Source organism: Juglans microcarpa x Juglans regia, chromosome 4S (genome assembly GCF_004785595.1).
Source record: "Juglans microcarpa x Juglans regia isolate MS1-56 chromosome 4S, Jm3101_v1.0, whole genome shotgun sequence".
Classification (NCBI taxonomy): Eukaryota; Viridiplantae; Streptophyta; class Magnoliopsida; order Fagales; family Juglandaceae; genus Juglans; species Juglans microcarpa x Juglans regia.
The window spans coordinates 7,587,281-7,607,437 of NC_054601.1; the positions used below are offsets into that span (position 1 = coordinate 7,587,281).

The following is a 20,157-nucleotide window of genomic DNA, read 5'->3' on the forward strand; positions in this document are numbered from 1 at the left end:
AAACAGTCACTGACATGATCCCAACATCGTGGCGTTGGTCACAGGCTGGTTAGCATTTTCTTTCTTCTTTCCCAGTGGCTTTATCATACAGGATGCCATTTATGTACCATGGCCGAAAGATTTTGGACACGTGGCATTGCCTTTTTTATCATAGCCATGTCAATTAAAAATAATATTTACATAAATAATTTTAATTACATGGAGTACTGTATAGTCCTTATTTCAAGAGTACCTAAAATTTTTCCATTGCCACGTGTCCATTACGGAAATCCTTTTTGAAAAAAAAAAAAAAAAAAAAAAAAAAAAAAACAAAAGAATCTGTTACCGATAGCTTTGTTAGTCCGAAAGAATCTCTTCCAACTCAAGATCATCATCAGAGATTGCTCCATCAAAATCCGAAACAGTTCTGTTGAAGAGACCTCTCTCTAGGGGTTCATTCCGATCTTCATTGTCATCCATATCAAGCCATTCTGGCTCATCATCAAGATTTTGAACATCAATTACTACATCTTTTCTGGTGGGATAGTGACCCTTGCCATGTTTTCTAGGTCCGGAATCTCTTTCTGCCTTGGCATCAGAATCTTCGCATATACATGTAGATGGGTTCTCATGAAATTCACCTCTGCCAGGCCTCACTTCTTTTGGCTCACCCATGAAACCTCTTTGAAAAGTACGAACTCTAGAGGCAAACGTTTCCCAAGTCATGTTATTTCTAGTCAAGAACAACCGATATAGCTTTTTAGCATTTGGTCGAATAGAAGGTTTGTGTCCAAAATATCTCCTGCACGTAGGGAAATGCTCCAAAGTTAGCAGGTAGTCCAAACAAGAGATAGAAAAGAGGATGGTAAACGGAAAGAAAAAATGCATACCTTCGTCCAGCCAATATTCTAGCCATATTTCCATTATTGTTGGTCACAAATACATCACTTTCATCACACACTATGAAATCAAGTGCAGCCATGCGAGAAGAAAATGAAGAAAACGGTTCCAACTCCTCCTTAGTGGCTATAGTTTCTTTTGAATAGAAATTAGGGAAGAGTGCTTTTAAGGGTGCCAATGTCTCTTCCCCTCCATACACTTCCCCAGATGCCACATAAATGTGGACATCACTGCCATATCCCAGTGCTCTCAGCATCAGACCTACTTCTTCTGGTGTGAGTGGGCATTTTCCATGCCTCCTTTCCTTATCAGGATTGCTAATCTGCAAGTCAATCAAAAAAGCCTCAGACATGCTTCATAAACTATAGATTATTATCAATTCAATTTCAATATATAAGACTCAGGTCCCAAATATATGTTACGGAAGCGTCATTGCAGCATCACTCATTCATCTTAAAAACACGTGCATGCACACACATTCCTATGTAGGAAAGGCTGCTCACACATATGGCCACCATCATTTATCTATGATTCTCTTTTCACACCCATTGCCCCTCGTCTATCCCACCTCTAAAGTTGAGCTTCAAGTTAGAAGTCAGATACATGCACCCTGAATTTAGATTTTCAGGTTTCCATTTTGCATCTCAAAAACGTGGAAGATCAAGCTGAATAAGAGAAGTTTCTTATGTAAAATAGTTGAGACTAACATGTAAAGTTTTCCACCTCCTCCGTATTGCAGCCAGTTCTTTCCTTTCCTTTTCTCCACCACCATAATAGCATCCCGAGAATGCAAGCATATCAGGTTCAAACCTGTAAGAAGAAAGATCCGGTTGCATAAAAAACTCTCACAATGTAAAAGCATTCTTTTTTCCATTATAATGCATATTATGCAATGATGATTTATTCTCCACAGAATGCAGACACGGCCACTATCAATCCTAGAGATTCAGCCTGACAGCCTGCGGTTAGAATTCCAAATTTCTCAAAAGCACTACACCAGATCATCACCTCAAAACATAAATCATACACTCAAAACCTATGCTGTAAGTTGGTTTTTCAATCCAAGTTCAAAGGAAACGGAGAAATAGGCCTCAAGTATGTAGATGTAAGTGGTGTGGACATTTGTGTATACGTGTTTGTGTGTACAATGTGCGTATGTTTGAAGAAAACACGCGAATAAGATCCTGTGCATCTACAAATGACAATCTATTTCATCATCAGCAGTGACCATCAACCTGAAAGTTTGAACACAGGTTCCAAATGTTTGCACAATCGGCTTTATCAAAATGGTGCAGTGCAGGAAACATTTTTTTATGATGTGGAACTTTACCAACGCAAGGTATACAGCCCACTTGTCAGGACCGTGCAGAAATTATACAGGATATACAAGAGAACAAATGGTAAAGTTAAATTATTTCTCTAATTACACCATAGTCATTGGAGTTATAGAAGTTCAAAGACCAATTAGATTACCTCAGGTGTAATGCGATATAATGCTTGCCTTTCATCCTCATCCGACGAACCAATTTTTCACCCATATGAAGTATTGGATCAATAAACCTTAATGCATGGTAGTTAACTCTACATCTCAATTTTTGCAAATCTGTGCCCAACTTGTTTGCAAGTCTGTAATCAAATTTGCTGAGCTGAACAGCCTGTCAAAGAATAAAGACCAGTAAGCATTCTTTTTTGGAATTATTTGAAATATATTCAAGATAGAATATGAGCCGCACGAAAGCAACAGTGGGAAATGTCACATCAGGGATGTGGTTTCTATTTGATATAGGTGATTTGACATATTTCTTGAGCATGTTTAAAATAAACATGGACTCTCAAAAATTATAATGTTCAATCACAAAATAAACATAAAAGATTCAAATGCAGTTTGATACATGCATGTACAAGTAAAATTAAGAATACAATAGATTCAGGGGTTGATATTCTTCTTTTTCAATCCTTTCAGATTTCTTTTGGGTGCTACGCAAATGATATTTTTCTTTTGTATTCCATAAAAATAAAATCGGAATCGTTCAGTTTAGTAAAATCGCTTTTTAAGCCAACAAGTGAGGATGCATGATTCTCCTCAAGTTGAAATCCTATGATCTAAAAGATCTGAAATAAAAGATTCCACAGGCACCTGGTTATATTTTCCAATTAGAAAGACATCAACCAAGTATTGTCCCAATTCATCTAAAGGTACACATGAGAGAGAAACAAATCAAACTTCCGTTATGCCATCCATATCATCATTTCTAAGTTAAGAATATCTACTGATGTGAGCAATAGTATACAAAAACAAAAAAGGAAAATCATAGTTATACTGTACAGAGGCAATCAAAAGATGCATAAGAGAATGAAAACTTACATGCCTTTCCAAGAGAACAGGCAATACACGACTTTCATAACATCTTTCACTACACTTCCTTGGCACACGCATGGTGTATGGATCCAAAGTTTCCCCTCCCTTCCTAGGCAGATGTTGAATAATTTTAACGTCTTTTGACAGAAATGATATAAACCAATCGACATCAAAGATCTCTGAAAAGTTGCTGCAAAACAAAGTAAGAGATTTGTTATCTTGCAATGTAAGAACTGAATGCAAATAGATTCAATTTGAATGGCTAGAAGTATTTGCAACTTCCAAGTTTCAAAGAGATGTTGCAGAGCATTACCAACCTGGAATCTTTCCAGAAGGACTTTTGGTCCAACTTTGGAACAACAAGAGTAGCATTTAATATACGGGCAGCAACCACAGCATCTGTAATCTGTCAAAGGTAGGTCTGCTAAGCTTGGTATGAGCAGTAATAACATCATTTAAATACTTGTAATCAAGAAGTGGCACAGCAACAAAACAATGGTTAGATGGTTGTAGTAACCACACACATCATGCCTACAGGGTCCCAATACTACAGGCAATGTAACTGCAGGGAACAGTTAAGAGACTGACTAAGCAACCCAACCTGCTTCGCACTAACTCTACACCTGGATTATGTAAAACAACAATACCAACTGATAAAGTAAAATATTATGTCTGTATCTTTCTCACTGAGACGAGGCTAAGGTTGCGTTTGGATGTTGAAGTGAATTGAGTTGAGTTGAGTTGAGTTGAGATAATAAAATATTGTTAGAATATTATTTTTTAATATTATTATTATTTTGGAATTTGAAAAAGTTGAACTGTTTATTATATTTTGTGTTGGAATTCGAAAAAATTGTAATGATAAGTTGAGATGAGTTGAGAGGAGTTGATGATCCAAACTAAGCCTAAAAGAAATGTCAGAAAGGATCAACCAAACATCGGTTGATTCCCTGCACCTTCAAATTAACACTAGTATCTTGAAAGAAAAATGTTAGGTACTTCAGGCCAGCAGAAGCTTTTTTACCAATTTGGAATTCAGACTAGCAGAAGCAGAATACATAGAAAATAAAATGGAAACATCCACACAAGACAAGAAGATTTGATGTAATTTAGTCACATTCATTTTTACATCCATGAGTAAAGTCAACCCAAATCCACTATACCTGATACCAATTATAATTAGGGTCTGTTTGGGATTGCGTTAGGAGTCCTAAAAGTGCTTAAACAGTCTTAAAAGCTCTTTAATAGAAAAATTAGGTTGTTTGGGTGTTACAGATTAAAGTACTTTTTAATCTCAAATAAGCTAAAAAGTACGTTTGAGGAAAAGCAACATTTTGATGCTTTTCCTCAAATGTGCTTTTCTAGATAATGCGGAACGTAATTTGAATTTTAAAAAGACTTTCAATGGGCAAAAATACCCATACAACTTTCAGATAATTACAATTTTTAAATTTTCAAAGATATGGTCATAATTTTTAAAAAATAAAATAATAGTCATTTCTACCTTAGAAAACATTTTTTTAATTTGTCTCCAAACAAATATAAAATGTTTGAAAGTGCTGTAAACATATGGCTACCAAACAATAAATAACTTTTTAATAATAGAACTTATTACTTAAGCTATAAGCTATAAGCTATAAGCCCTAAAGCTATAAGCTCTATTTTTCACCGCAATCCTAAACATGCACTTAGTCAACCAACTAACTTATTAAAAAAAAGAAAAATTCTTCTCATCAGTCACTATTCACAATCCCACACCTTACACCCTATGAAAAACATTCTTACATCCTATGAAAAAATTATAGGCATGGGGTGTGGGAGTGAATAGTGGCTGATGCATAGCATTTCTCTAAAAAAAAAAATAGTGTTAAGAGGTCTCGGTTACAGGCAGATGAAATCAGGGTTATAAAAACAGTTTCAGACCTGATTAGTATCTCCATCAGCACGTGTCTGGAGCATTCCCCTACTTTAGTAAAACAATAAAGAATATGCTATAAGTATGTGCAGTACTTGCTTATCTCAAATCTTCGTTCATTTAATTCTTTAGTTTTACGCTCTCTGTCATTTGCCAAAGAGTCAGCAATCCTCTTATAATTTCATTTTATTTTCATGTGCGCTAGCAGTAACAAATAATTCAAAGAAATGCATGTACGTTCCCCTTTGTCGAGTACTAGTAAAATCTTTCAACTTTCACAAAATTTCTGCCTAGCAAACATTCATTCCAACATATAAAAATCTGTGCAAGAACCTTTTCTTACAAGTTACAACTACTGTACAGAGGTACAAGTCCAGAAAATTACACCGGTTCTTTGTTGATTCAAGCCCCACTGGTTGCTATTGCCAGGTATCGATTGGGATGCGTAATAGCTTCAACTTCTGAAATAAAACAAGAAAATTCCAAATCAAAATAATCAGTAGAAAACTAGCATTCCGCAAAAGCCTATCCGAAAACCAAAAGTCGGAAACCTTAGAAACAATACTAAGTAGTTAAATAGTAGGTGGTGATCAGAACCAATAGAATAACTTCCAGAAGCAAAACCAAACGAAGAAACTTTAATTGCAAAATTCTAACAAAAAAGGAAAGAAAAAAGAAAGAGCTGCGAAGTTACACGCACTTTGAAACTTCTTGCTGGCATTGCTGCAACCGTAGTAGAACTTGTAATTTCTGGAGCTCCAAAGATCACGAGCCGATTTCCCCTCGCCACTCTAGTGCTCAAAGTTCAAGAAAACAGTGAGCAGAAACAAGAAATCCAAGAAAACATAAAAGATTGAAATTAGTCTCTCAGGATCGAAAACACCAACCGGAACACGAAATGACGAAATTCCAACTGCATCGTCGTTGCGAATCTTGAGCTGCACACGATGCCACTCGAAATGAATCGAAAGAATAAAAATGCATAAAAAGAGAAAATGTATGTGTGTGTGTATGTGAGAGAGAGAGAGAGAGAGTACGAAGGAACGGTGGCGGAGGTGAACGGAATCGACGGGGGAAGGGGCGAGAAAGGATAGTAGAGCGAATAGGATGAGAAGAACGGCTGACAAGGCGGAAATAAACGGGATAAGACGCTGGAGGCGGAGGTAATAGTGGTGGCGCCGCCTCTGAAACGCCATTATGTCGGGGGATGGCGACTCTGTTGGAGCAGAGCCCCGAGCACAGCGCTCTCTATCCAGTCTAAAAAGTCCCGAAACAAGCGCCAATTCCCTTCCCTTAAACCACGTTTGCGGATGATGTTAAGATTAGAGATTTCATTAGATAAAACTCCGTTCTGTCTTAAAAGGAAATTTATAAGGTTCATGTGCCACTGCCTCTTTTATAATCAATTCAGCTCTAAGCTTCTCTCTCAGTATCATCATTGAAGTTGAGATTTCAGTCTGATTCTGTACGCCATTGGCCCATTTACTGATGATGGAAGATGCTCCCCAATTTTTAAAATTTTATGCATAATATTACAAGGTATAGTCTTATTTTTTCAGTGTTTTTTTAAATAGGCCTAGTTTTTCATCATAATTTTTTTTAATTTATCTTATCTTATCTTATTTAATTATTTTAAATTTTTATATAAAATAAAATAAACAATTCAATTTTTTTTTTAAATTTCAAAACAAAATAATATTAAAAAAATATATTCTAATAAAAATAAATAATATTTTATTCAACTTTTAATTTTATTCTAAATTCATCTTATATATGAAAACAAATGAGGACTTAAATTTTAAATTTTTGAGTTTTAAAAATCTCACCATTTTCAATATTATACCTCCACACGAATAGTTATACAAGTAAAATTATAAAAATAGATAGCAATTATTTCATCTAAATGACACAATTTATAGATTTTCTAGCATCAAATGCTAACTATAGATAGTTAAATCTCAGTTTTAAAGCCTAATCGGATCAACATGTCGTGTTTATGTCTCACTGAATTATAAAAAATACTTAGATAAATACTATTCAGCATTTAAACAAAGTGCTAGTGTATAATTTGACATTATTTTGATGTGATATATTTTTATTTTATGATATTTTTTTAATGCAACATTATGTAATTAAGGCGCATTTTATTTTTGAGTAATGTTAGATATAGTTCTAGGGTGTGTGCAAGCCTAATGCACTCATTTTGAAAAAGAGTGAGATTTACTATTAAAAAAATAATTTTTTTATACAAATTTCATATTTATCTATTTCTTTCAAAGAAAGAATGCAATACTTACGTATCGTATTACTGCAAATATCATTTCTTTTATTTACGGATGCAGTCATTTTATTGAGTCGCCCAGAAAATGGGGGGAAAAATGAGGTTGTGTTTCATGTGATATAATTGAACAATTTTTCTTTCATGTCTTTCACGTTTGGAAGTTTTGGTAGCATAAAGTAATGGATATGATTGTTAGTTGGTTTAATTAAAAAAAAATGTTGGAATCACCCAAAGATATATAGCTACCATCTATCAATTAACGTGGGGGCTAGACTAGACCTGACGCCATATTTGTGATTTAAAATTTTTTAGTTGTCGAGTCCTTTGCATGTATTCAGACGTTTGTTGGGAATTCCAATCATAACTTTAATATATAAGTATAATAAATGAGTTATTATAAGAGCATACTATTTACGTGATTTAAATCGTAAAATTTTATTTATAAGATTTAAATTTTAAAATTTATTTTTTAAATTAAATTATATCGTAAAAACAGTTTAATACGTGTGTTTTTGCTATCGACTTGAGAATCAAATAGAGAGAGAAAAAAAGGGCAATACATCCTAAGCCTCAAGTTCCCTGATATGAAGGAGAGGACAACAGAAAGCAACGGTTTTGTATCTTTACAAAGCCCGATGGATAAATCCGTTTCCTTTGGATCTTTACAAAACCCGAATTGTAGTACTCATGGGCGGCCAAAACTTTGGGCTAGAATAGCACTACAAGTAAAAATTAAAAAGAAAATATGGGATTCAAGACAAAAGAAATCGAAGTTTAAAGAAAAAAGACAATTTCAAAATGAGTAAATAGGAAAAAATGATGCAATTTTTTAATTAACAACCGTATACAATTCAAGCAGATGTACCATTAATTCCATTCACTGAAAGCTATCATGGTCTTCAAGTGAAAGCTAGCATGGTAGGAAACCCTCTTTTTAAATAATCCTTTCCCAACTGGTCTATCGCATCCGATTATTTTGTTTACAACAGCCAGAGTTGCATTTGCATGCACGGCTCTAAGTTAAAACCATTAGAAAAAGAGATGTAAAAAAAGACTCAAAAGAAAGTAAAAGCTTGGTCTAATTTATTAAATAGAACTGTTTCAGAGCAAGTATTACTTGAGATTGAAACAAGGTTGCTCCTCCATTTCTACAAGATGATTTCTATTCGAATGCAGGTATTGGAAGAGATCTCTCCACACTTCTACAAAACTCTCTGTAAGATTCTGAAACATGGGAGTGAAGCTGGCTCATGCAGCCACGCCACTTGGTTCACGAGCTTTGCCCTTGCGATTCCAGATTGGAGTTGTCTCAATAAGCTTATGAGGTACAAGCCGCCTTTCTCGCTTAGTGAGCTTGCGGAAATTGTGGACTCTCAGTCTGGCTATCTCAGCCTCCTCTTCAGCGGTCATCTCCCTTACTACTACTGTCAGTCGGCACTCGGGTCTCACCTTGATTCCACATTTTCCTTTAGCATGGTAGGAAACCCTCTTTTTAAATAATCCTTTCCCAACAAATGACTCAGCTGCAAGAAATGAGAGAATGCAGGATTAGCAAGATTGAAATTAAAGGAAAAAGGCTACTTAACTCGCATCATTTACCAATGAGGAGACGATCTGGATCCAGCCCATGGTTATGTGTTGCGTTTGCTCGGGCTGAGTGAATAACCTGCAGAAAATAGATACTTATTACATAGTCTACATAGTCTAAATCTGCAGCTAAAAGGAATGAAGTCCCTGCTTCCATGGCATTCTGAACACACCATCAAACATTAAGTGTAGGGTACTTGTATTACCTGATATACAGTCTTTGCAGCTCGCTTTACTGTCACTTGCAACTGCAACAATGCATCTTCAACTCGCATGCCACGAACTAAAGCAGCAACCAAGTTGATCTTCTTTGGACTCTGAAAGCAGCATTTGACCAAGGGGCAAACAAAGTATGGATAACAGTTAAGCATATAACTTCTTTTTTGATAAGGAAACAGTTAAGTACATAACTCATATAGATGTCGTTAAGGTGCAACAGAATAAGCATTTTTAATGTTCCATTGTAAGACATCCTTTATGTGCAATGTTGAAAATACACCACCACCACCACCACCACCTACCATGTGTATACATGTACACAATGCTTTTTGAGCAACTTCAGTTTGGAAATTGATCTGAAAATAAGTTCCAAATGCTAGGAAAATTAGCAGCTGAGTCGCTGACTATAAGAAAATATCAATAGGTGTCACTTCCACTTTCATATTTTGTGTCCCAATTCTTCACTCGTTTAAATGGAAGTGCATATCATATTCAGAATCCTTAGAAATGAAAGAAGTACAATATTACAAATTTCAGAAGACTGATAATAATAATAATGAGGCCCAAGGTCATGGTTCTATACCTTCCATGCTACACATTGCTTCCCTATCAACTAAGATTTATTAGTATCCATATAATAATCTCTCTTTTGTATTAATCTGGGATTTGAAATATAATAATCTAAATGGCTATATGCATCTCATATATGGAACAAAAAACAAAGATAATGTTTAAATGCCCCACTAATATTCTTAGATGAGACCAGCTGATTCTTTTTCTTTCTTTCCCTTTTTTTTTTTTTTTTTTTTTTTTTTTTTTGCTGAATGACTAGCTAATTAAAGAACATTTTAATAATAACGTACCTGTTTAATGCCCTTTAAGACAGCTTGAACCCTAGAAGGTTTAGAGACTGCTTTCAGGTTCTGGTCATCACTTTTTCCACTGTTTAATGCCAACACAGGAGTCAATGGAGATGGGATGGCTGATTCTTCAGACAAATCTGCTAGTAACTTCCTTGAACTAGAAATTCCCTGGAGCAGTAAAATGCTATAAGCAAAAGAAAACTTTGCCAATAAACAATATCTACAAATCCAAACATAGATGATTAAAAACAAATACCCTGATTGTAATCTACTATGAAACTCAACCTTCAAATCATGCACACATGCTCTTCCCCTTAATCATTCTTCATATTAACAAATTTTGTCAAATAAAAAGATTATAAAAGTGTTAGTCCACTGCATCTAGTACGTGATCAGACCTACTTCAGAATTATGGATACCTACATATGGTTTTTGATATATTTACAGGTCTGTCATGTATAAAATGCAGTAAGACTTTTAAACCCTAGGGGTTGGCTCAAGTGGTAACAACCTTGGTCTTGGTGGTGTGTTCCCTCCAGGTCTAAGGTTCGAACCTTTGGTAGCAAACAATTTCTAGGGGCTATTGGACTGAAGGAATTTCCCCTTAAATCAGTTGAGGTGCACTTGCGGGAAGCTCTTTGCCGAGCGCCTATGTACTCCCCGGATTAGTCGGGATTTTGTTTTGGACACCCGGTGCCAATAAAAAAATGCAGCACGGCTTTTCTTTTTAAAGCATCTGTGCTACATGGGATAAAACTCAAGAACTTCACTAAACTAGAGGACAAGTGAGGAACAAAAAAAGAAAATTCTCGAGAATCAGGAAAAAAAATCATAAGCAGAAGAAAATCATTTCAAAAAACAAAAAATGGGAGGTAGCAGTACCAATTGTTGAAAATATTGATACAAAGGCCTTGAGATGTTTGCAGAAGGTGGTCTCCATAGTCTCTGCAAATAAGGTAACTCACCTGCAAAAGCAATAAGTGTTTCTTTATCCTCAAATTTGCATTTCTATTGGACACAAAATACCAAAATACATCGACATAGTTGTTATCTCAACAGAAGATTACGATGACAACAACAGCATTTCAAATAAATAACTTGGTCGTGAATAGCAAATGCAACAAGGGAAAGAAAGATGCTATATATACATTTTTCATTTATAAAACTGGTTACATACAGCACTCAAAACTTGTTTCGACCAAGAAAATTGGAGACTAACTTGTAAAAGTGGAGGATTCCAAGCGAACCGAAGAAAAGTTGGCAGATGCATTGTAATTATATTCCACTCTTTTCCCAAAGCGACGAAGTACAAATTGTATTTGTCTCTGCCAGCCCACCATGACCTCAAATTATCTACAAGGAAAAGGCAAGCACAATTTGACTGTAAAACCCAGAAAACAATGATGCACAAAATAATAGACAAGTGTTCATAGTGACTTATAAAAAAAAAAGACAAGGGTTCAAAGTGTAGCGTAAGACTCGTCAATCTCTCACTCAAGATCTAAATCCCAGCACGTAGCAGAATATATTACACAATTGACAAAACTAGATGTAATTTTGAAGCTAGAAAGAAAATAATAGAGGGAATAAAAAAAGCAAATCAAGATTCATTTTGCTCAGCTTGGAGCCCCTAGGTGCGTTGCAGAAACCTCCCAAATCTCCGAGAAGGCATTCACAAGAAACTGCTTCTCCGATATCATTCCCCGACTCTAGCATCGACTTCTTGAAGTCCTCCGTACACATCCTCCGTCCTCTTAACCACCACTGAGAAGTTCTCCCTCACCATTACCCCGTAGATTCACTTTTCAAATCATAGCATCTCAGTCTCCAAGAAAATTGTGCATTTCTCAAAATACAACCCCTCCTAACCAAAGTTTTGAATTCCATTCTGGTGACCGTTCCAATTGAGGTACTAGAATAGAATATTTTGGTACCAATACGTTTAGGTGTACCGTTTCGGGATAGTCGTTATATGGATAAATTTCATATATATATAAACAATTATATATATATATATATAGAAAAACTATATTCCAAATATAACATCAATACAAGTCTTAAAAACATACATATATGAATATTTCTAAGTTCACACCACTTATTCAGCTAGCTAGCTAGAATATTATTAAGCAGGTGCTCCTGGGGAACAGTACTGTTTATGGATGAGAACCCAATACAATGCTTGGGAATGTATCCTATCTTACGAGGTAAAAGGCTGCTCTTTGCCCCCACATTTGCATAAACCTTTTGAAAAAATTATATGTTTAGTAAATTTATAAAAAATGATTTAAGAAAGGAATAATGATAGTAAATTTAAGAAACACAAAAATTTATAATACAAAATCCTAGAAAAGAATATAATATGTTTAGTAAGTTTATAAAAAATAATGACCTTCACTATTGACGTTAGACAAATAAAGATCCTCAAGAAGATGATTTTAACTTCTTCTTTTTTTTTTTTTTTTTTTTTTTTTTTTTTTTTTTTTTTTTTTTTTTTTTTTTACTTTTAATATCTTGACTCCATCTATGTATGAGAGCTAATAAATCTTTCAAAAGGGCATCCAACTGGTAGGTAGGTTTTTTTTACAATTCAGTAGATGTTTTATTTTTCATTTTCGACTTAGTAGAAATGGGAGATTTCATCTTTGGAAGTCATACAGGAGATATGGGACTGATGACAATGGAGCAAAGACACTTGAAAGCTTTCATTCAACTCAAATGCTTAATCAAACAAAACAAACAGAGCTTTAGGCTAACGTGGTCCTTAGAAAAAAAAACCTGGGAAGTCCGCAACCCAACCATATCATTGCAGACGTAAGAGTCTCACTCAACTTGGAAGTATTAGACTTTCTTTGTTGTGTTTGAAATCGACAACCCAAAGTGAAATAGTTTCTCTGTTCTGCTTTCTTTTAACAACTGGGAGCATATGTCTAAACAATCTTGACCTCAAAGAAAGATGCACAAAATTGTATAGGAATCAAGTCCAACGAGCAACACCTAGACGAAAACTCTCAAAGATGTCTATAGTTCCCATTTAACCAATAAACCTTTGAAACAAAAAAGTTCCCATAACAATTAAACCAACGGAGATTAAAAATGATATACGCATCCGAGATTGTTCCAAGAAAAATTACCGTCGAAGACAGAAAGACGTGAGAGAGGGGCTGCCGGCTGCGTGAGAGATGGGAGGGCTGCGTGAGACGGTGAGAGACAGAGAGGGCAGCGCAGCGTTGAGAAAGGGGCCGAGGGGATGTGTGTGCGACGTGAACGGCTCGAGAGGTGAGGCCGTGAGGGGAGGTGCAACGGCGAGAGAGCGGGTCTGTGTTTCTGAGGGGCCGACGGCAAGAGGGAGGGGAATCTGGCTAAGGGGGCGACGGCGAGATGTGCACAGTGCAACGGCGTGGGCCGTGGCCGCGTGAGAGGGCAGAGATGCAGAGAGGCTGCCAGGCAGAGAGGCTGAGTGAGAGAGTGAGGAAGAGGGATCTTACTGTCTTAAGGCCTGGGAGACTGGAGATGCAACGACGTCGTTTAGTAATAATATCAAAATTATTGCCAATAGTCTAATTAGACTAAACTTATAAGTCTATAACTATATTAGTAATTTAGTATAACTATAGTCGACTATTAGTATTAGAATAAATATTAGTATTAGTTATAGCTATATAATATATTAGACTATATAATAGTATTAATATTAGACTATTAGTATAACTATATATATATATATATATTTTTTTTTTTTTGAAATAAACCTCATTGTATTCATATTCAACTTGTAACAAAATCCTTATACATTTTGTCTATACTCAACTGATTTGTAATGGCCTCAGGGCCTTCCTCTACCCAGTACATATCATTATCCTCATATAAAGCCAGTTTAGCTAATTGATGGGCAACCTCATTTCCTTTCCTATGGATAAAAGCAACCTCTCACCTTGAATAGAAGTTCAATTTCTACTGCAAATTCTCAACCAAGTGACCGTAGCTAGAGTCATCCTTCTCACCACTGCTCACTGCATCAATGACACTCTTTGCATCACCTTCAAAGATGACCTCACCTAAACCCAATTCTTCACAAAGAACCATAGCTTCCCACGTAGCAATACATTCAGCCCTAAAGGCCCATAGCTCGCCTCTCTTGTAAGACATGCTGCAGCATAAACCTCCCCTCTGCAATCTCTAATAATCACCCCAAGACCCAACTTTTTACTAGACTATTTTATTGCTGTATCAAAGTTTACTTTAAGCAGCTGGCCTTCTGGTTTCTTCCATCCCCTGCCTCTACTAGTACTAGCATTATCATCAGCCTGAAAAGCATCTTCCCCCTTCCTTTCTCGAGCCAGTTTTAAATCTTCATAACCTGATAAAGACATTTGTACAATGCTAGCCGGGTTCAAGAATTTATTATCAAAAACCACCATATTCCTTCTATACCATATGTTCCTCAAAATAAAAACCATTTTTTCTACATTTTCTGCTGTGAGTTTACTATGCACCTCCTCCCACAGTTGGTAGAAACTCTTCACCCCTACACTCCACTTCTGTACAGGACTGCCTTGCTCAGCCCAAACATCAGTAGCAGCTGGGCATTCCCATATGGCATGCATGACAGATTCCTCTTCTCTCAAACATATTGGGCACATTGCATTCTTCACTATCTTTCTCTGGTATAAGTTTTGCTTTGTAGGCAAAATATTGTTTGCCAGTTTCCACAAAAGATGCTTTACAAATCCTGGAACTCCCAGCTTCCAAATATGTTTCCATATGACTTCGCCTCTACCAGCCTCTTAGGTCTCCCCAGCCCTTTGCCTCCTCTCTTGCTGCTGAACATGGTAAGGTCCCAAATTAGTCTATCTTCTGCACCCATAGGACTAATTGGCAAGGATAATATCAAATCAGCTTCCTCCTCATCAAAAAACTTGCCTCACCAAATCAACCTTCCACCCAACCCAACTTCATTTATCAACACCCTCACACGAGCATCAGCATTTATCCCATTCACTGGAGTTTGCACACACCTAGTCACAGTCTTTGGCAATCATTTTTGACCCTATATACTGATGGATTCACCATTACCAACCCTCCACCTCATTCCTCTCCTAATCACCCCCAATGCAGACCACACTCCTCCAAATGAAATAGGGGAATTTACCCAGTGAGGCTTCAAGAAGGGATGTGTCTTTGAAGTATTTCTCTTTGAAGATCCTTGCCACTAAAGAAGAAGGGTCTTTTAGAATCCTCCATCCTTGCTTGGCTAGCATTGCCAAATTGAAGTCTTCAAGTTGTCTAAAACCCAATCCACCATAACTTTTTCCTTGCCCCAGCCTACTCCATTTCCACCACTGAATTCCATCATCTTTTTTGTACTGCGCCCACCAAAACTTTGCAAAAAGTTGCTCAATTTCCCCACACAACCTCTGAGGCAGTTTGAAAACATTCATAGTGTATGTAGGGATAGCTTGTAAAACAGCCTTAATAAGGATCTCCTTCCCAGCTTTTGAAAGAAACACATTTTTTCAATTTTGGATCTTATTCCACACCCTCTCTTTAAGACCCCTAGAAACATTATATTTTGATCTTCTTACAATGGCTGGCAACCCAAGATACTTTTCATATCTATCACAAATACAAGACCCAGCTTCCCTGTAAATCTCACCTCTAACACCCTCCTTTGTGTTCTTACTGAAGAAAATTGAGGTCTTATGTTTTTTTAATTTCTGTCCCGAGGCCTTTTCATAACACTCAAGGATAGCATACATATTTCTCCACTCTCCAATTGTTGCTTTGCCAAAGATCACACAATCGTCAGCAAAAAGCAGATGATTGACTCTTAAACCACCCCTAACTGCGGCTACACCCCTTATCACACCTTCCCTTTTAGCTTTCTTAAACAAATGGCTCAATCCTTCTGCACAAATCAGGAACAAATAAAGGGATAATGGATCTCCCTGCCTTAATCCCCTTGAGGGTATGAACTTTTTTCCAGATTTTCCATTGACCATAACTGAAAAACTGACTGTTTGGACACAAATCATGAGCAACCTCGTAATTTTCTCACCAAAACCCAATCTAATTAGCATAGCTTTCAAAAATGGCCATTCCACTCTATCATATGCCTTCAACATATCTATTTTTACTGCCTTGTTCCCAGTTTTTCCTTTATGACTAGACTGCATTAAGTGAAGCAACTCGAACGCAACCATGATATTATCAGTTATGAGCCTATCAGCAATGAATGCACTCTGAGATTGTGAAATGACTTCAGGCAGTACCTTCTTAACTCTATTTGCAAGGACCTTTGAAATCAGCTTATACAAAACGTTGCATAAGCTGATTGGTCTATACTCCATCACCTCCTTGGGCATCTTCACCTTTGATATTAATGCAATAAGCGTATGATTTAAGTCTGGCACCATATTTCCCCCATTAAGAAACTCTAGCACTACATCACCAACATCCCTGCCAATAATGCCCCAATGCCTATGATAAAACCCAGCCCCAAACCCATCATGTCTAGGAGATTTCCAAGATGACATTTGTTTTAAAGCCTTTTCCACCTCTTCCCTTCTAAAGGATCCTTCGAGTCCCTTCCTCATCTCAGTAGAAATCTTAGGCTCAATATCAGAGATGCACGCTTCAATATCAATTTCAGTAGGCTTGTTGGATCTATACACTTCTTCAAAATATTCCCCAAATGCCCCTTCAATGTCTTCCTGCTTCCTTAGAGTGCACCCTTGCATATTAGTAATTTCAAAAATTGTATTCTTTTTCTTTCTTTGGCTTGCACTCATATGAAAAAATTTTGTATTACAATCCCCTTGCTGCAACCAATGAGCCTTTGCTCTTTGCTTCCACCAACTGTTCTCCTGCTCCAACAGTTCCTCTAAATCTCTACTCATCTGCCTTATTTCACCAACTAGAGTAGGGCCCTCCTCTTCTTTAAGCTCTTTGAGTTTTCCAGAAAGAGACTTAATCTCTCTCTCTCTCCTTGAATCCCTTCCTGCAGACCACCTTCTAAGAGCCTGCCTACACAGGTTGAGGCCCCTTTGAACATTTGATAGCCTGCTTCTCTCCCCCTCATTCCTTCCCCAAGCCTCCTTTACATTTTCACTGCACTCTCTTTCCTTATCCCAGCACATTTCATATCGAAAAAGTCTTTTATTTCTATCATTAATAGAACTTTCTCTAGAGCAAGACAACAAAATTGGTAGATGATCAGAATACCATGCTATTACAGATTCCACCTCAACCTTATTAAAAGTCTTTCTCCATACTTGGTTAGCAACAGCATGATCAAGCCTTTTTTTTACAAAAGAACCATCAGCATGACCATTGCTCCAAGTAAATTTATTACCCCTCCACCCAAGGTCACTCAAACCTCCTAGGGATAGGGCATTTCTAAACTCCTCCATCTGGCTCTCTCTCCTTTCATTTCCCCCCCCCCCCCCATTTTTCACTTTGAAAGACCAGCTCATTAAAGTTCCCAAGGACACACCAGCCCACTCTAGAAGGAGGCTTTAACATTTGTAGAAGTTCCCAAGATTCATTTCTTTTAGCAGCTTCTGGATGCCCATAAAAACCAGTCAAGAGCCACTTATGATGTTCCCCTTTGCACTTCACCCAGAGGTTAATGTGCCATTGAGAAAAATTCCACAGGTTAACCCCCTCCACATCCTTCCATAGCATTAGCAAACCACCACTCAACCCTCTCGGTTTGACCACCATACACCCCTCAAAACCCAATTTCTTTTGAATCCTTTCAACTTTCTTCGAACTCAATTTTGTTTCCATAATGAAAACAAAATCTGGCAGCTTCTCCTTTACAATCATGCAAAGGACTTGATCTGTCTGAGGGTTGCCAAGCCATCGGCAGTTCCAGCTCAGGGCCTTCATAATTCATGGCAGGGCTGCCCAACAGCACTTGCCAATAATATTGGAGAGTTAATCTCTTTTAATGCTTGCCTTTGTTTTTTAAAACCTCCACCTTCTCCTTCCACCTCCACCCACCTTTTTCCCCTCACTGGATACCTTTCCTCATTTTCTATTTTTCCCACCTCTCTTGCTCTCCTCTTCCAAGACTTTTTATCTTTAATCTTTTTTATTTCAACACCTACCATTTTGGTTGGTCCCAAAATCAACTCAAGTACCTCCCTCACTAACCTTCCCTTCCCCATAACTTCTGGTATTTTAGTCTCTCCCTTCCTAGGCAAATCATACCCAACTCCCTCAGCTTCATTTTGCTCCTTTACCATTGTTTGTTCCTTCATACACCTTCCTATAGCCCCACCTGTCCAAACACTCCTCACCCCCACCTCACTTGACTCTGACTCCTCTACATCAGAGCCTTTAGAATTTGGTTCTCCTTCAACATCTACATAAGCAGCACTTGCCTCCCCCTTTTTTGATCCACCAAATAAGCTGCCCTTTCAACAAATCTCTCCTTCCCCCCTCCCTTCTGATTCCTTCTTTTTGGTCCCCTTTCAGCCCTCAGCCAAGATCCAAATTGATCCTGCGCAGCCTTCCCAAACCCAGCCTCGTCATCCTTTTCCCTCGAGCATCCCTTTTCCCCATGAATCAACCACCCACACTTAAAACAAAGTCTGTGAAGTTTCTCATATTTAAGATCAACCCAAACCTTATGGCCATTCACCATAATCCATCTACCTTTAACAACAGCTCTTTTCAAGGGAATCTCCACCCTAACTCTTCAGTATTCCCCCCATCCAATACCATCAGCGGGAACATCAACCTCCATCAACCTACCTAATGATTTGCCAATCACACTCCCCTTCTCCTTTGTCATGCAAATCATTGGTAGATTATGGATCTGGATCCAGAATAGTTCACTCTCAAACTTCCACTCATTTGGTTGAGTAAAAGCTTCAAACGCCTTGAGTGCAAAAAGATGGTTATCAAACAACCATGGTCTACCATCTAAAACCCTCAGCTTATCAGCCACTGAACAGAACGAGATAACAAATTTATTGTCACCTACCTCCCGAAATTTCGCTGGTTTGCTGATTCGCCAAATTTTCCTCATCGTGGCTGACAACGTTTCTCTTCCAATCATCCTTTCCATAAAGATCTTCCCAACAATGTTCCGTTCCCCACACTCCCAGACCTCCTCCTCGTTATCCTCTCCAACATTAACAATCCGCCTCTCCTCCTTCGAGAGTTTTAACTTCTCCCACTGATCTTCCAGACTCTTCATACCACTCCCATCAGATTCCTCCATGGAAACCAGACTCGTATCTTCCTCACAGTTAGTTATAACTGTTTTTCACCACCTCAGTTTTCTAGAGAGAAAACGGAGAGGAGACTCGTATTAAACGCAGATTCGATTAGATCATACGACTTGACCACACAATCCTCAACTATATATTAGTATTAGTTATAGTGATTAAAATAACTATATATTAGTATTGAGTAATACTATAAACCATACTCTTATCCTATTTTGATCATACTAAGTAGTATGTGGCACAATCATCACTATTAGATGATAAAAAAGCATGTAATAAATGATCATTTAATAATGATAAATGTGTCACATCATACTTAGTGGGATGAAAGTGAGATAGTAGTATGATGTATAGAATTTTCCATTAGTATTTGTTATAGTGAGTTTAATTTATTATAACTATATTATTGATAGACTATAATGATAATATTAGTATTACTATATCATTATTTCATATGTAATTATTTAGTATAGTGATTTATATACTAATTTATATATAAACTTAAAGTATATACTAATTCATTAGTAATATAAGTAATTAATATTATATTACTAATATAGTGATTATATACTAATTTATTAGTAATATAAACTTTGGCACGAGAGATTGATAAATATCTGCAATATAATTAAGACTTTTCAGAAATCTTTGTAATTGTTGCGTATCTTATATTTTATCATGAAATTTATTATCAAATTCTATTGCTGTTCTTATTAGTATTATATTGTTTTTTTTTTATTTTGTTTGCTATGTTATTTTGAATGATATATTTTATGATGAATTATTATTATACTCATAGTGTTGGTTCTCGT

The 20,157-nt window shown here is 36.8% G+C and overlaps 3 protein-coding genes across 3 annotated transcripts; all 3 read right to left on the reverse strand.

Annotated features, from left to right (window-relative positions):
- Nucleotides 1–305: 305 nt before the first annotated feature.
- Nucleotides 306–6,531, reverse strand: LOC121262891 (O-fucosyltransferase 16-like). The gene is given in 11 exon segments (XM_041165572.1): nucleotides 306–781; nucleotides 870–1,201; nucleotides 1,587–1,689; nucleotides 2,353–2,534; nucleotides 3,245–3,428; nucleotides 3,556–3,644; nucleotides 5,539–5,564; nucleotides 5,567–5,614; nucleotides 5,854–5,944; nucleotides 6,041–6,091; nucleotides 6,191–6,531. Coding segments are annotated over 11 exon segments (1,710 nt in total). The 5' UTR covers nucleotides 6,350–6,531; the 3' UTR covers nucleotides 306–336.
- Nucleotides 6,532–8,495: 1,964 nt separating this feature from the next.
- LOC121263075 (50S ribosomal protein L22, chloroplastic-like) lies at nucleotides 8,496–13,578 on the reverse strand. The gene is made up of 7 exons (XM_041165863.1): nucleotides 13,238–13,578; nucleotides 11,323–11,456; nucleotides 10,986–11,068; nucleotides 10,104–10,271; nucleotides 9,228–9,338; nucleotides 9,034–9,100; nucleotides 8,496–8,957 (listed from the first exon to the last, which is right to left on the reverse strand). The coding sequence occupies exons 2-7, from the start codon at nucleotides 11,441–11,443 to the stop codon at nucleotides 8,683–8,685; spliced, it is 825 nt and encodes a 274-aa protein (XP_041021797.1). The 5' UTR covers nucleotides 11,444–11,456; nucleotides 13,238–13,578; the 3' UTR covers nucleotides 8,496–8,682.
- Nucleotides 13,579–14,057: 479 nt separating this feature from the next.
- Nucleotides 14,058–14,746, reverse strand: LOC121261991. The gene is made up of 2 exons (XM_041164440.1): nucleotides 14,345–14,746; nucleotides 14,058–14,282 (listed from the first exon to the last, which is right to left on the reverse strand). The coding sequence occupies exons 1-2, from the start codon at nucleotides 14,744–14,746 to the stop codon at nucleotides 14,058–14,060; spliced, it is 627 nt and encodes a 208-aa protein (XP_041020374.1).
- Between the last annotated feature and the right edge of the window lie 5,411 nt (nucleotides 14,747–20,157).